General features: G+C 37.6%; 1 protein-coding gene across 4 annotated transcripts in view; it reads left to right on the plus strand.

Annotated features, from left to right (window-relative positions):
- Window positions 1–669: 669 nt before the first annotated feature.
- LOC105487736 (transmembrane protein 156) overlaps window positions 670–15,161 on the plus strand; it is a 62,466-nt gene continuing 47,974 nt past the window's right edge. For 2 of the 4 annotated variants that reach the window (XM_011751364.2, XM_011751365.2), the window contains exon 1: window positions 670–854. In XM_011751364.2, coding sequence (XP_011749666.1) covers window positions 767–854 — 88 coding nt within the window. In that variant the 5' untranslated portion in view covers window positions 670–766. The remainder of the gene's footprint in view (window positions 855–15,161) is intronic. The other 2 variants (XR_011621358.1, XM_011751366.2) reach the window with 1 other exon arrangement.

Below are 15,161 nucleotides of genomic sequence, written 5' to 3' on the forward strand. Positions count from 1 at the left end.
CCATACAACCTAGACATGACTGACATTCACCCTTTTCTTTCTTTCTTTCTTTCTTGAGAAGGGGTCTCACTCTGTCACCCAGGCTGGAGTGCAGTGACCTGTCATGGCTCACAGCAGTCTCAAATTCCTGGGTTCAAGTGATCCTCAGCTTCCTGAGTAGCTGGGACTACAGGGGTGCACCACCACACCTAGCTATATTAAAATTATTTTTGTAGAGAGGAGGTCTTGCTCTGTTGACCAGTCTGGACTCAAACTCCTGACCTCAAGTGATCCTTCTGTCTTGGCCTCCCAAAGTGCTGGGATTACAGATGTGAGCCACTTCGCCAGCCCACTGTTTTATTTTTGTGAGTATGTTGTGGGTTTATATTTATAAATTGGGTGGGGAGAAGATCCCCTTGCTTCTTGAGATCATTTTACCTTTCTTGCTTAGAAAGAAAGGTAAATAATAATAAAGTATAGGTAAATAATAATAATAATAAATAATAAAGGTAAATAATTATTTACCTTTCTTGCTTAGAAAGGTAAATAAATGATTTGAAAGTGCTTATTGGAGGGTAGTTTTTTTTTTTTTAAATGGAAAGTGACTCAAAAGTGAAGTCTCAGTTGAAGACCTCTTTTTTTTTTTTTTTTTTAAGTCTTACTCAAAAGGAAGTGAGTATGAGGTGAATTGCATTAATCTAAAGTACTGCAGAGATGAAACTTAAAGCAGGAAGCAACATACCATGAGTGTACTGGAAGGGAACACATTTGTGTCATGTGAAGAGACATGACAAAAACAGCCCTTCTTAAATTATTTGTGGCAATAGTGATCACATTCATTTTAATTTTGCCGGAATATTTCAAGATACCGAAAGGTGAGTTTGTAATTGTAATCTAGCTTTGCCTTCTTAATTTTAAAAAATTAGTGTCAGCTAGTGGTTACAGAAAAGATCCTCTTTTTGGATACATGCTGCATAGGCTGAAATTCTAGATCTGAAAAACTAATAAAATAAAACAAGATTGCAATTGTAGTTGACTGTTACATAGTACAGTAACCTAATTCATAGTACTTAATTATCGTAGCATACCTAAAAATGAAAATATTTAAAATCTGTAGTCAAGATTTCAGACATTGAGATTACAACAATCTCATCATGATTTTGCTCTTTGAAACACTTTCTTCAAAGCAGCTTTTTTGTTGTTGTTGTTGTTGTTGTTGTTGTTGTTTTGTGGGATGGAGTCTCTCTCTGTCGCTCAGGCTGGAGTGCAACGGCCCAATCTTGGCTCACTGCAACCTCTGCCTGCTGGATTCAAGCAATTCTCCTGCCTCAGCCTCCCGAGTAGCTGGGATTATAGGCGCCCACCACCACATCTGGCTAATTTTTGTATTTTTAGTAGAGACGGGGTTTCACCATGTTCAGACCAGGCTGGTCTTGAACTCCTGACCTCGTAATCCACCCACCTTGGCCTCTGAAAGTGCTGAGATTACAGGCTTGTGCCACCGAGCCTGGCCCAAAGCAGCTTTAAGTATGCGTTTACTTTCTGGAATTCTTTAATGAAGAAAGTGATATTTATTGTGTTAAAAATTCTAGAATTCCCTCTACTACAACTATTTCACACAGATAACTTACTGTCACCTTTTGACAAGAAAAAGCATTTATGTATTTTGAAAATACAATTAAAATAAGATGGGTGCAAATTTAAACAGATGTGTGTTTATGTATTTGTAACTGGAGAAAAATGGAACAAAGTTAACTTTGTGAACATTTCAGAAAATTGTAATACAATCGCTGAAACCTAGATTAGGAAAATAAATAGGTATAAATTTAAACTATTTTGATATGCTAGCAAAGGACTTGCAAATGTATTAATGTGAGTGTTCAGATGGTAATTGTGCTCCCTAGCACTTAAAAAGAAGGAAGGGTGAAAAGAAAAGGCTGTATTCTATCATTAAATAGTCTTTATATGAATTGGATTAAAATCAGAGAAAAACTCATATTTGATGATTTGCTGCAATGAATATTTATTGTTGCATATACGTAATGCTAAGTAGCCAGATAAAAATATTTTTGCTAATTATATTTGATGACATATTTCAGTGATTATTTGATGTTGCATTTATATGATGCTAAGTCGTGAGTTAAAAATATTTTTGCTAAATAAACACTATGACTACAATTTGGTTTTCTGGCATTATGTTACTTAGATGAAGCAATCATAGCACATATTTTCAATGCTTGATTCCACTGGGTTATAAAGAGAATAGTTAGAATAAAGATAATCTAATTTTAAGATATTGTGGGCTGAGAGTAAGCTCATTTAATAGTTATCCAGAGTAGGTTCTATCTATATATCTATCTAGCTATCTAACTAGCTATCTACATCCAGCACCTCTTAAAAATCAGGTTGGATCTAATAAAAACCAGGTAATCATCCCCAAAATGACTTAATTAACTATTGGTTAGTACTTTATGAGAACTGATGGCTACAGGAGCACGTTAAAGATTTTCATTTTGGGGCAGATACATAGTTCTTTTAGTTTTTGTTTCTCAAAGTAAGAAGCATGGCCTTCTGGAGCAGTGGTAAGTAGAAAGAAGACAGATGAAGCACAGAGAAATTATTAGTGGGGGACAGATGGGAGCCCCTTCTATTGGTGGGTAGAAGAAAGAGCTCTTATAAAATCCATGTTAGCCAAACTTCCTTGGCCTAATAGTAATGTGTCAGTGTTCTTCTTCACCTTGTCAATAATCAACCATCATTTATGATGATGTTTGTTCTCTTGCTTTCAAAACTGGTTACATCAGCTCCCAATACCTTTACTGCCTTCCCAAACTTAAAATAGCTGTTTCTTTTCTCCTGGTCCAAGAATAGCATAGATATTACTCCAAATTCTTTCTGGGTTGATGGATTTTTTTTTTTTTTAAGAGACAGGGTCTTGCTATGTCGCCTAGGCTGACTCCGGGGCTCAGGCAATCCTGCCTCAGTCCCCAAGCAGCTGGGACTACAGGCACATACCACCACACTCAGGTGGATTTATTGGGGCATTTTGTTTCAAAGGAACCCTACTTGGGGGGCCAACAAACAAAAATGTTCAAAAACCACTGTCTTCTTTTACATTATTTAGTGGTAGAAGGAATTTTGCACAGAGCTGCCATAAACAAAAAGTTGATTACTAGGCAAAATGTTATACACATGCAATTGTGCAATAATAATAAAATAATAATAATAATAAAAACGATTATATTTTTATAATGGTTTATAGATCACCAGGAACATCTTTTTGTAGCCTCATTTAATATATCCCATATTGATTAAATGAAGAAAACTTGGACATAATTGTCTTGGTTTTTAAAAATTAGTTCTTAATCACAATAATAGTTGACCTATGAAATGAGTTAAATTAACAACTAATACTAAATGAAATAGCTAGTAAAATGACTTGATGATAAGCAAGAGTGTTCTAGAAGTGCTACAATTAACCTTGTGAAATTCCCCTGTCTAGTCTTACTTTGTAAGTTTGTCTTTTTTTTCTTCATTTTTTTCTCATGTTCTATTCACTTTAATTTCTAAGATAAATATTATAAAATAATTTTACTTATAAATTATTCACTGATACCCTGTCTTTAACATGTCAAATGAATTCAAAAGGAATCTTAATGAGGAATAATATACTCATGAGGTTTAATAGATTTGATTTCAAAATAATAAACCCTCTGAAGTCCTAAGTTAAAAATAAAGCACCTTGTTTGATCATTTTTCATCAAGAATGTATCTGAGTCTCTGAGTAATTATTAGTAGGAATATTCCATTATCACAATTACACAGTATAAGCTATTTGGTTTTAACTTTACCAAAAAAGGGAGCTACTTCAACACTGTTTGAGACTTATAATGGGTTTGCATTGGCTATGCACTACTAGCCAGATAACCTATTTTACAGCAGTGTTTTTTAACCTTTCCATTTATTTGAAAGGCAGCTAATATATAGTAGTTAATATAATGGTTTGATGCATTTGTATTACATGTAGATAATGGAGATACAAAAGGGAGTGGTGGATATATTTTGATTCAGAGCTTCTTGCAATTAGGGGAGCTGGCTTACTCCCAAATAAGAGACTTTCCAAGCTGTTTTTGTTGGACTTACAGTGTTTAAGAGAGAGAGACTTGGCTAACTCTCGTGTAAATCCCAGTCATCTTTTATTTATTTATTCTTTCACCTGTGATAGAAACCTGGGGCTACAAAAATGAAAGGCAACTCTTCCATCAAGGAATTTTCAGTCGGGGGGAATGACTGACTGGCAAACAACTAAATAAAATACAGGAATTAACTAAAACAGGGATGTAAACAAGATGCGATGGGAACATACACATTGCTTCCACATCAGTCTCTGGGAGGACATTCTTTGTATTTCCATTTGCAAAGAGAAATAATTGTCAGAGTTTGAATGATCAGCTAATATGCCTTCTTATCTGTTTGCAAAAGCACTTTTCAAGAGATGATGATTATTAAATAAAATATTCTCATATCGGTATATCAATAGTTCCTGAAAGAGGAAATTGCAGTGAGTCACACAAGTGTACTCCCAATGATTTGTGGTGATACAGGCTAGGAACAGCACAGATGAGTCCGGGTGCGGTGGCTCACGCCTGTAATCCTAGCACTTTGGGAGGCTCAGGCAGGTGGATCACCTGAGGTCAGGAGTTTGAGACCAGCCTGACCGACATGGTGAAACCCTGTCTCTATTAAAAATACAAAAAAATTAGCTGGGGCTAGGGGGCGGTGTAATCCCAGTACTTTGGGAGGCCGAGATGGGTGGATCATTTGAAGTCAGGAGTTCAAGACCAGCCTGGCCAAAATGGTGAAACCCTGTCTCTACTAAAAAACTAAAAATTAGCCGGGCATGGCAGCATGCACCTGTCATCCCAGCTACTCTGGAGGCTGAGACAGGAGAATCACTTGAACCCGGGAGGCGGAGGTTGCAGTGAGCCGAGATTATGCCACTGCACTCCAGCCTGGTGGACAAAGGGAGACGCCTTCACAAAAAAAAAAAAAGAAAAAAAAGGAAAGAAAGAAAGAGAGAGAGAGAGAAAGAGAGAGAGAGAGAGAGAGAGAGAGAAAGAAGGAAGGAAAGAAAGAAAGAAAGAAAGAAAGAAAGAAAGAAAGAAAGAAAGAAAGAAAGAAAGAAAGAAAGAAAAAAAAAGAAAATTAGCTGGGCATGGTGGTGGCGTGTGCCTGTAATCCCAGCTACTCTGGAGGCTGAGGCAGGAGAATCGCTTGAGCCTGGGAGGCAGAGGTTGCAGTGAGCTAAGATCACCCCATTGCACTCCAGCCGGGTGACGGAGCAAGACTCTGTCTAAAAAAAAGAAAAGAAAAGAAAAAGAAAAAAGGAATAGCACAAATGAAAACACCTCAGACCTAATTTTATCTAGCTGTTTTGACTTCCTCACTTTCTTTTAAGAGCCAAACTGACATAAACTCTGTTTACCAGCTTTCATTTCCCCTTCTATTTCACACTTTGTGATGGAAATGGTGGTATAATGAACAGTGAAATTGAAGAAAACAAAGAATAAAGGAACTATAGGATAAACTGACATAATATGAGCATATGTTCACAGTGTTTAAGTCTATGTTATAAAGACCACCACATCAAGGGTAATTGCAATTAATTTCCTGAAAGTGTTATTCTAGTTCTCAAAAATGAGCGCCCTTTTTTTTATTCATAAATATTTAATAAGTAATCCCCAGTAAGGCCTTATGACTATTCAGACAATTCTTTTTTAATTTTAACAAATACATTTACATGTGCCCGTAATATGCCAAGTACTTTGACATATATTTTACAAAACAATAATTCATTTTAATGTATTAAATATTTCTACTCATGATGCAGCATCATTCTCAAGAGAGAATGTTCTGAAAATCTTTAGAAAGAAGGAATAACACTAGATGGATAAATATACTTTGTGGTAAGATTTTGCTTCTTTTTAAAAATTTTTATTTATTTATTTTTGAGACAGCATCTCACTTTGTCACCCAGGCTGGAGTGCAGTGGCATGATCTTGGCTCACTGCAACCTCCAACCCCCTGGTTCAAGCCATTTTCCTGCCTCAGCCTCCCGAGTAGTGGAGACTACAGGTACCCACCACCATGCCCAGCTAATTTTTGTATTTTTAGTAGAGATGGGGCTTTGCTATGTTGCCAGTCTGGTCTTGAACTCCTGATCTCAAGTGATCCACCCGCCTCAGCCTCCCAGAGTGTTGGGATTACAGGTTGGAGCCACCACATCCAGCCAGATTTTCTTATTGAATTTTCTGAATCATTACAGTTTTAAAATGGCCACTAATGGACATGATATTTTCTTTTTTTTTTTTTTTTTGAGACGGAGTCTTGCTCTGTAGCCCAGGCTGGAGTGCAGTGGCGCAATCTCGGCTCACTGCAAGCTCTGCCTCCCGGGTTCACGCCATTCTCCTGCCTCAGCCTCCTGAGTAGCAGGGACTACAGGCGCCTGCCACCGCGCCCGGCTAATTTTTTGTATTTTTAGTAGAGACGGGGTTTTACCATGGTCTCGATCTCCTGACCTTGTGATCTGCCTGCCTCGGCCTCCCAAAGTGCTGGGATTACAGGCGTGAGACATTTTCATGTATGTATTTTAGGCAACTATGTGTTGGCAAAAAAAAGAAAATAAAAAATGTGTTAAATAAAATGCTTTTCATCACTTTGACAGAACTGGCTTTATTCTCTAATCTGTTAGGTTGCAATACCTACCAACAACCCTAGCTTAGGGTGCTTTCTAACTGCTTGTCTCATTGTTATGGTGGATAAATGCTCTCTTAGTGTATCTGTTTTGCTTTTTAATTTTTTTAAAAAATTTTTTTAAGAGAGACAGGGTCTTGCTTTATGGCCCAGGCTGGACTCCAATTCGTGGGTTCAAGTGATCCTCCCACCTCAGCCTCCTGAGTAGCATATCATTTTTGCTTTAATAGAAAAAAAAAAAGACTTTCTTTAAAACATTCATATGGTGATATATCTTCCACTTACTCTGTTCTGTTTCTTTTCTCTTATCACTTATATTTTATTACCTATATGATTTATTTATTATGCATTTTAAAAAATTATCTGATTTCTCCAAATAGAATGTAGCTCCATGAAACCGAGGTTTTGTCTGCTTTGTTCACTGATGTGTTTCAAGCAGTTAAGAGAGTGTCATTCATATTTGGGGCACTCAGTGAGTATGTTGAGGGAGCAAACTTGCTGAATCATACGGCTGAGGAAATCAAAAGAAAACCTTGAAGGAGGCATTTCTGATCTGACGTTCCCCAACATCTTGTGATTTAGGCAGGCCGAGTGTTATCCTCATATTTTTGAAAGATTAAGCTTCATCACAAACCTAGAGATTTTAGGTTGTGCTAGCGTGTGAAATTTATTTTGCAGAATATTTTACTTGTAAAGAAAGATATGTGTCTTTTTACCCGGAGTCATTTTCCTGCCATTGTCTTTATCTACAGGGAATTTCATAATATTCATTTACTGCTCTTATTTTGACAAGTAAAATGAGCAGTCTCCTGTGTCTCAAACCTGCCTTTCGAATATTGCTACGGTATGTTAAAAGTTATCCCAAACTTTGCTCCCTGCCTCCAGCAAACATTTTAAATGGTCTTTCCCAAATATCCTATGAATAAATCCATAGTCCCTTGCTCCTGATTTGGCTGACACTACAGATATATCACCCATACACAATATGATATGTTTTTCCCCATTTCCTGCTCAGTATTACCAGAGAGCCTTCAATGATTGGCCCCCAAATTGAAATATAATCTAGTTTTTGCTATTGAAGTGGATACTCTTTTTGAGTTTATTCCAATCTTTTTTTTTTTTTTTTTAGACAGAGTTTTGCTGTGTCACCCAGGCTGGAGTGCAGTGGTGCGATCTCAGCTCACTGCAACTTCCGCCTCCTGGGTTCAAGCAATTCTCTTGCCTCAACGTGCCGAGTAGCTGGGATTACAGGCGCCCCCACCACGCCCGGCTAATTTTTTGTATTCTTGGTAGAGACGCGGTTTTGCCATGTTATCCAGGCTGGTTTCAAATTCCCGAGCTTAGGCAATCTGCCCGCCTCGGCCTCCCAAAGTGCTATAGGCATGAGCCACCACCCCTGGCCTATTCCGATTGTTAAAAAGGGCAGACCTGTGACCAAAGGAAAATATCATACGTTAATGAATGTCTCTGTAAATTAGTCAGCTAAACCATAAGGTCTCTCCTATCCTGGCAGCTAATATTTTTAAATTGCTGAATTATGCTATAGAATAACTAATCATGTGAAAGAGTTTTAGAAATAATCGACTACTTTTTTAACAGGCATAATTTACATACAATAAAATGGAACGATCTTTTTAAAAAAAACTTTTATTTTAAGCTCATGGCTACATGTGCAGGTTTGTTATATAGGTAGATCCATGTCACGAGGGTTTATTGTACAGATTATTTCATCATCTAGGTATTGAGCCTGGTACCCATTAGTTATTTTTCCTGATCTTCTCTCTCCTCCTACCCTCTGGTGGGCCCCAGTGTCTGTTGTTCCCCTCTATGTGTTCTCATCATTTAGCTCCCACTTATAAATGAGAACATGTGATACTTGGTTTTCTGTTCCTGTGTTAGTTTGCTAAGGATAACGGCTTCCAGCTCCATCCATGTTTCTGCAAAGGACATGATCTCTTTCTTTTTTATGGCTGCATAGTATTATAAATGGTGTATATAATACCACATTTTCTTTATGGAAAGATCTTAAGTGTTCAGTTTCATGAATTTTGACATTTGTGTGCACCTATGTAACTACTATCACATACCAGATACAGATTTACATCACCCCAATAAAGATTCCTCTGACTCAGCCGGGCATGGTGGCTCATGCCTATAATCCCAGGACTTTGGGAGGCTGAGATGGGCAGATCGCCGGAGGTCAGGTGAAACTCTGTCTCTACTAAAAACACAAAAATTAGCTGGGCGTGGTGGCACGTGCCTATATTTCCAGCTACTCGGAAGGCTGAGGCAGGAGAATCACTTGAACCTGGGAGGGTGATGGCTGCAGTGAGCTGAGATGGTACCATGTCACCGCAGCCTGGGCAAAAGAGCAAGACTCCATCTCAAAAAACAAACAAACAAACAAACAAACAAACAAACAAACAAAAGATTCCTCTGGCTATTTCCTTTCAAATCTCCTCCCACATCCCCAAGGTAACATCTGACCTGTGTCACCATAAGTTAGTTTTGTCTCTTCTTCTATTTTGTGTAAATGGACTTATCACACAGTAAATATTTAAATATTTTTGGTCTGCTTTTTGTTTGTTTGTTTTTGAGATGGAGTCTTGCTCTGTCACCCAGGCTGGAGTGCAGTGGTGCCATCTCAGCTCACTGCAACCTCTGCCTCCTGGTTCAAGCGATTCTCCTGCTTCAGCCTCCTGAGTAACTGGGCCTACAGGTGCCCACCACCATGCCTGGATTTTTTTTTTTTTTTTTTTTTGTATTTTTAGTAGAGATGGAGTTTCACCAAGTTGGCCAGGCTAGTCTCGAACTCCTGACCTCAAGTGATTCGTCCACCTTGGCCTCCCACAGTGCTGGGATTACAGGCATGAGCCACCGTGCCCGGCCTGGTCTGGGTTCTCTACTTAACATGTTTCTGAGATTCATCCATGCTATTGAGTGATTCAGTAGCTCCTATCTTTTTGTTGCAAAGTACTCCATTACATACATACACAGCATTTGTCCCTTTATCTATTGGTTTATTTCCAGTTTGGGCTATTATAAATATGCTGCTATGAATATTATTGTACAAATGTTTGTGTCAGTGTATGTTTTCATTTCTATTCAGTAACGCTCTAGTCGTGGAATACCTGGGTGTCTTAGTCAGCTTGGGCTGCTATAACAAAGTGCTGTAGACTGAGTAGCTTGTAAACAACAGCCTTCACAGTTCTGGAGGTTGGAAGTCCAAGATCAGTATGCCAGCATGGCTGATTCTGATGAGGGTCCTCTTCTGGGTTGCAGAATGCTGACCTGACTTTTCTTTGTATTCTTACAGGATGGAAAGAGAACTAGTTACCTTTCTGGTCTCTTCTTATAAGGGCACTGATCCTATCCATTAGCTCTTCACTCTCATGACCTAATTATCTCCCACAGACCCCACCTTCAAATACCATCATATTGGAATTTTAGGGGGACACAAATGTTCACTCCATTTCACTGGGTATATTTAATTTTACAAGAAGCTGCCAAATGTTTCTCCAAATTGGTTGTACTAGCAATATGTCTAGTAGCAAAAAAATTCTCATTTTTTCTAGTTTATATTTAATATACTGAATCAATAACATTTAGAATATGTATAGTCAAAGAAATAATCTACATTTCTTTCAAAGTTCCCTGACAACTAGTTAATGAGGCCTTGGGAAAATATGAGTTGACCTAGAGTAGCCTCTGGTGCACCTATTATCTGTCAAATAATGAAGATTTTAATGTAAGTTTTCACTTATTTGTAGAGGTCAATGGATGGTTGAGATTTCTTTTCTTGCAGTCATACCCTGAAAAATACTCCTGGCACAAAATATCTAAAAATGTGTAATACAATGTATTTAAAACTTTAGAAATGTAGAGTTGAACTGTTGAGAAAATAAGACTTCTTGGAGGCAGAAAATGAGTAGGAATTATAAATACATATGGGTAAGCAAGAGTGAACAAATTAGTGCCTCGGGAGCATCTGCAAATCTCTGGTGGCCTGGAATTTCAGTTTCACTGGGTCATATGTCAGGAGACAGAAGGCAAAGTCTAAGACTGAGATATGACTGAGATACTATAAAGTGATATGCTCCATAAAACAGTAACCTAGGACAAATTATGTCTGGTTTTGAGGAAACTTGTCTGTCTTCGCTTTGGCTATGGGTGGAGAAAGGAAGAAGAGTCCTTTGAGAGTTTGTAAACACAGCTGGCCATAAGTAGGATGTTGAGGATCATTACCTGTGAGGTGTGAAAAGTCCAATCCAGGAACATAGTTAAAGTCACTTTGGGTTAATGGTGCCATTAGACACCCATCAGAGGAAAACACCAATCCTCTCTGGAGGAAAACATCTTTACACCATTCCTCAAATAATCTCCCAAAGTGAAATTCCAAGGAACAATAGCTATTGGACAAACTCAATGGACAAGAATCAACAGAAACAACAAACAGCAGAATTGGATCTTCAAGGAATTCAGATATTGGAATTATGAAATATAAAATAGAAAATAGTTTGTTTCAATACATAAAATCAAAAAGTATAAGTAAGCACAGGAGAATGTAATCAGACTCATTTCACACCATGTACAAAACCCAACTCAAAATGGATTAAAGACTTGAAGACCTAAACTATAAAACTACTAGAAGAAAACATAGGGAAAAAGATCTATGACATTGGTCTGGGCAATTATTTTTTCGGTTATGATCCATAAAACAGGCAATAAAAGCAGAAATACATAAATGAGATTGTATTAAACTAAAAATCTTCTGCATAGCAAAGGAAACAACTGAGTGAAAAGAAGTCTATAGAATGAGAGAAAACATTTGCAAACCATATATATGATAAGGATTTAATATCCAAAATATATAAGGAACTCAGACAACTCAGCAAGAAAATAACCTGATTAAAAAATGGGCAAAGGACACTGAAGAGACATTTCTTTTTTCCCTTTTTTTTTGAGACAGGGTCTCACTATGTTGCCCAGGCTGAAGTGCAGTATGGCTCACTGCATTTTTGACCTCCTAGGCTCAAGCGATCCTCCCACCTCAGCCCCTTGAATATCTAAGACTACAAGTGTGGGTCACCACACTGGCTAATTTTTAAATTTTTTTTCGTAGAGATGAGGTCTCACTATGTTGCCCAGGCTGGTCCCAAACTCCTGGGCTCAAGTGATCCTCCTCAAAAAATTCAAAATTAGGCTGGGTGTGGTGGCTAACACCTGTAATCTCAGCACTTTGGGGAGGCCAAGGTGGGCAGATCATGAGGTCAAGAGATTGAGAACATCCTGGCCAACATGGTGAAGCCCCGTCTCTACTAAAAATACAAAATTTAGCTGGGCGTGGTGGCATCAGCCTGTAGTCCCAGCTACTTGGGAGGCTAAGGCAGGAGAATCGCTCGAACCTGGGAGGTAGAGGTTGCAGTGAGCCGAGATTGTGCCACTGCATTCCAGCCTGGTGACAGAGTGAGACTCCGTCTCAAAAAAAAAAAAAAAAGAATTCCAAATTAGAATATCTTGGGATTACAGGCGTGAGCCACTGCGCCCGGCCAAGATATCTTAAAATAACCAGGGATGAATGCAGATTGTCTTTAAAAAGTTTAAAGGAACAATAGTCTGATAGCTCACCTCTTGAAAACAACAATGAAAATCAGAAGGCAGTGAAAAATGCCTGCAAAGTGCTGAAGCAAAATTATTGTTGATCTAGAGTTGGTGAGATGTATATTTTCAGATAAACAACACAGAATTTACAATCATCGGACCCTCAGTGAAAGAACTTCTAAAGAATTAGCTGTAGGAGAAGGAATGTAATCCCAGAAGGAAGGGCAGAGATGCAAGAAGAAATGGCAAGGAAGAAAACCTCAACAACAATTATAAACGTGTGACTAAATCTAAACGAATCCTGAAAATATTAGTTGCATAAAATTTAAAAACTCAACTAATTTGTATGTCAGTGAAAAAACAAGATAGAACTAAAATGCTGTGTAAAAGTAGCATTTAAGTCAGGAAGCAGATGATTTGAGTTAAAGTATTCTCAGACCCTTGTATTGTTTGAGAAGGCGTTACTGTTGATTGACTTTAGGCTTTAAGAATGAATGTTAAAAATTACGATGGTAACTACTAAAATAATAGAAATATAGTATCTAACCTCACATAACTAAAGTGAAAAATAATGGAATGAGAAAAAAAAAATCACTGAATCAATTTATCGGCCAGAAAGGCAAGAAACAATAGAAAGCGTGGTACAAATAGGAAGCATTAATAATATGGTATAATTAAATCTAAATATACCAATGATCCCAGTAAATGTAAGTGGGCAAATCCATCCAGGTAAAAAGATGAAAAAATTAACAGACTAGATTTAAAAAGCAATTTCCAGAAATATGCCATTTAAAAGAGACCTATCTAAAGCGTTAAGATAAAAGTGAAAAGATGAGAAAAATATATGGAACAAATAGTAACTGAAGAAAGCACATGCCATTGTATTAATGTAAGATTTTAAGATTAACATCATTACCAGCAATAAAGAAGGTCAGGATATATGGATAGAAGTTTCAATTCACAAGAATATGCATCAATTCTAAATTTATATGCCCCAACCACGATAGCTTTAAAGACAATTATAAATCCAATATTTAGTGGGAGATTTTAAACATACTTCCCAGTTATAAAATACAACCAGGTGAAGAATAAGAATATAGACAGTTCAAACAATTCAAATAGCTAGTTTTATCTAATGGATATATTTAGAATATTGAACTCAACCTCTGGAACACATATTCTTTTCAGGGAATAAAAATACATACTTGATATGGTTTGGCAGTGTCCCCACCCAAATCTCACCTTGAATTGTAATAATCCTCACTTGTCAAGGGTGGGACCAGGTGGAGGTTATTGAATCATAGGAGTGGTTCCCCCATACTGTGTCTTGTGATAGTGAATAAGTCTCGTGAGATCTGATGGTTTTATAAATGGGAGTTCCCCTGCACAAGCTCACTTCCCTGCCACCATGTAAGACATCTCTTTACTCTTCCTTCACCTTTTGCCATGATTGTGAGACCTCCCCAGCCATGTGGAACTTAAGTCCATTAAACTTTTTTCCTTTATAATTTACCCAGTCTTGGGTATGTCTTTATTAGCAGTGTGAGAATAGACTAATAAAATACCAGACTATAAAAACAAGCCTCAATACATTTCAAGCAATTTTTAATATACATCTCTGACTAAATGAAATTAAATTAGATTCTAGGAACAAAAAGAAAGTTAAAATAGGTAACATATTTGGAAATTTAAAAAATTCACTTCTAAATAACCTATAGTTGAGAACAAGTTATAATGGAAATTAGAAAATACTAGTAACTGAATGATTAAAAAATACTATCTGTTTAAACTTATGCAATATTACCAAAACATATAACTTTAAATGCTTATACATAAAACATCAGAAAAAGAACAATAAGATAAACCCAGAAAGTAAAGGCAGGAAATAATAAACACAGGAGCAAAAGTCAATGAACTTAAAAGAATAGATATAGAAAGGATCAATAAATCACAAGTTGGTTCTTTCTTTTTTTTTTCTTTAGACGCAGTCTCACTCTGCTGCCCAGGCTGGAGTACAGTGACTCGATCTCAGCTCACGGCAACCTCTGCCTTCTAGGTTCAAGCAATTCTCCTGCCTCAGCCTCCCAAGTAGCTGGGACTACAGGCTTACACCACCATGCCAGGCTAATTTTTTGTATTTTAGTAGAGACGTGGTTTCACCATGTTGGCCAGGCTAGTCTTGATCTCCTGACCTCGTGATCCACCTGCCTTGGCCTCCCAAAGTGCTGGGATTACAGGCGTGAGCCTCTGCACCTGGCCAAGTTGGTTATTTTAAAGGACTAATTGTATGCACAAACCACTGGAAAGATTCATATGTTAGTGTATTAGTCCATTTTCATGCTGCTGATGAAGACATATATCATTTATAAGAAAAAAAAGAGGTTTAATGGACTCATAGTTCCACGTAGCTGGGGAGGCCTCACAATCATGGTGGAAGGCGGAAGGACATCTTACTTGGTGGCAGGCAAAGAAGGAATGAGTGCCAAGCAAAAGGGGATTTCCCCTTATAAAACCATCAGATCTCAAGAGACTTATTCATTACCATGAGAACAGTGTGGGAGAAACCGCCCCATGATTCAGTTATCTTCCACTAGAGGGAATTATGAGAGCTACAAATCAAGACGAGATTTAGGTGGGGACACTGCCAAACCATATCAGTTAGTTTCTTAGGGCTGCTATAACAAATGATCATAAACTTAGTGGCTTAAAACAACACAAATGTATTGTCTCACAGTGTAGGTTAGACATTCAACAGAGGTATCCCCGGGCTAAAATCAAGGTATAAGTAAGATTGTGTTCCTTTGTGAGGCTCTAGAAGGCAATCCATT

Source organism: Macaca nemestrina, chromosome 3, assembly GCF_043159975.1.
Source record: "Macaca nemestrina isolate mMacNem1 chromosome 3, mMacNem.hap1, whole genome shotgun sequence".
Taxonomy (NCBI): Eukaryota; Metazoa; Chordata; class Mammalia; order Primates; family Cercopithecidae; genus Macaca; species Macaca nemestrina.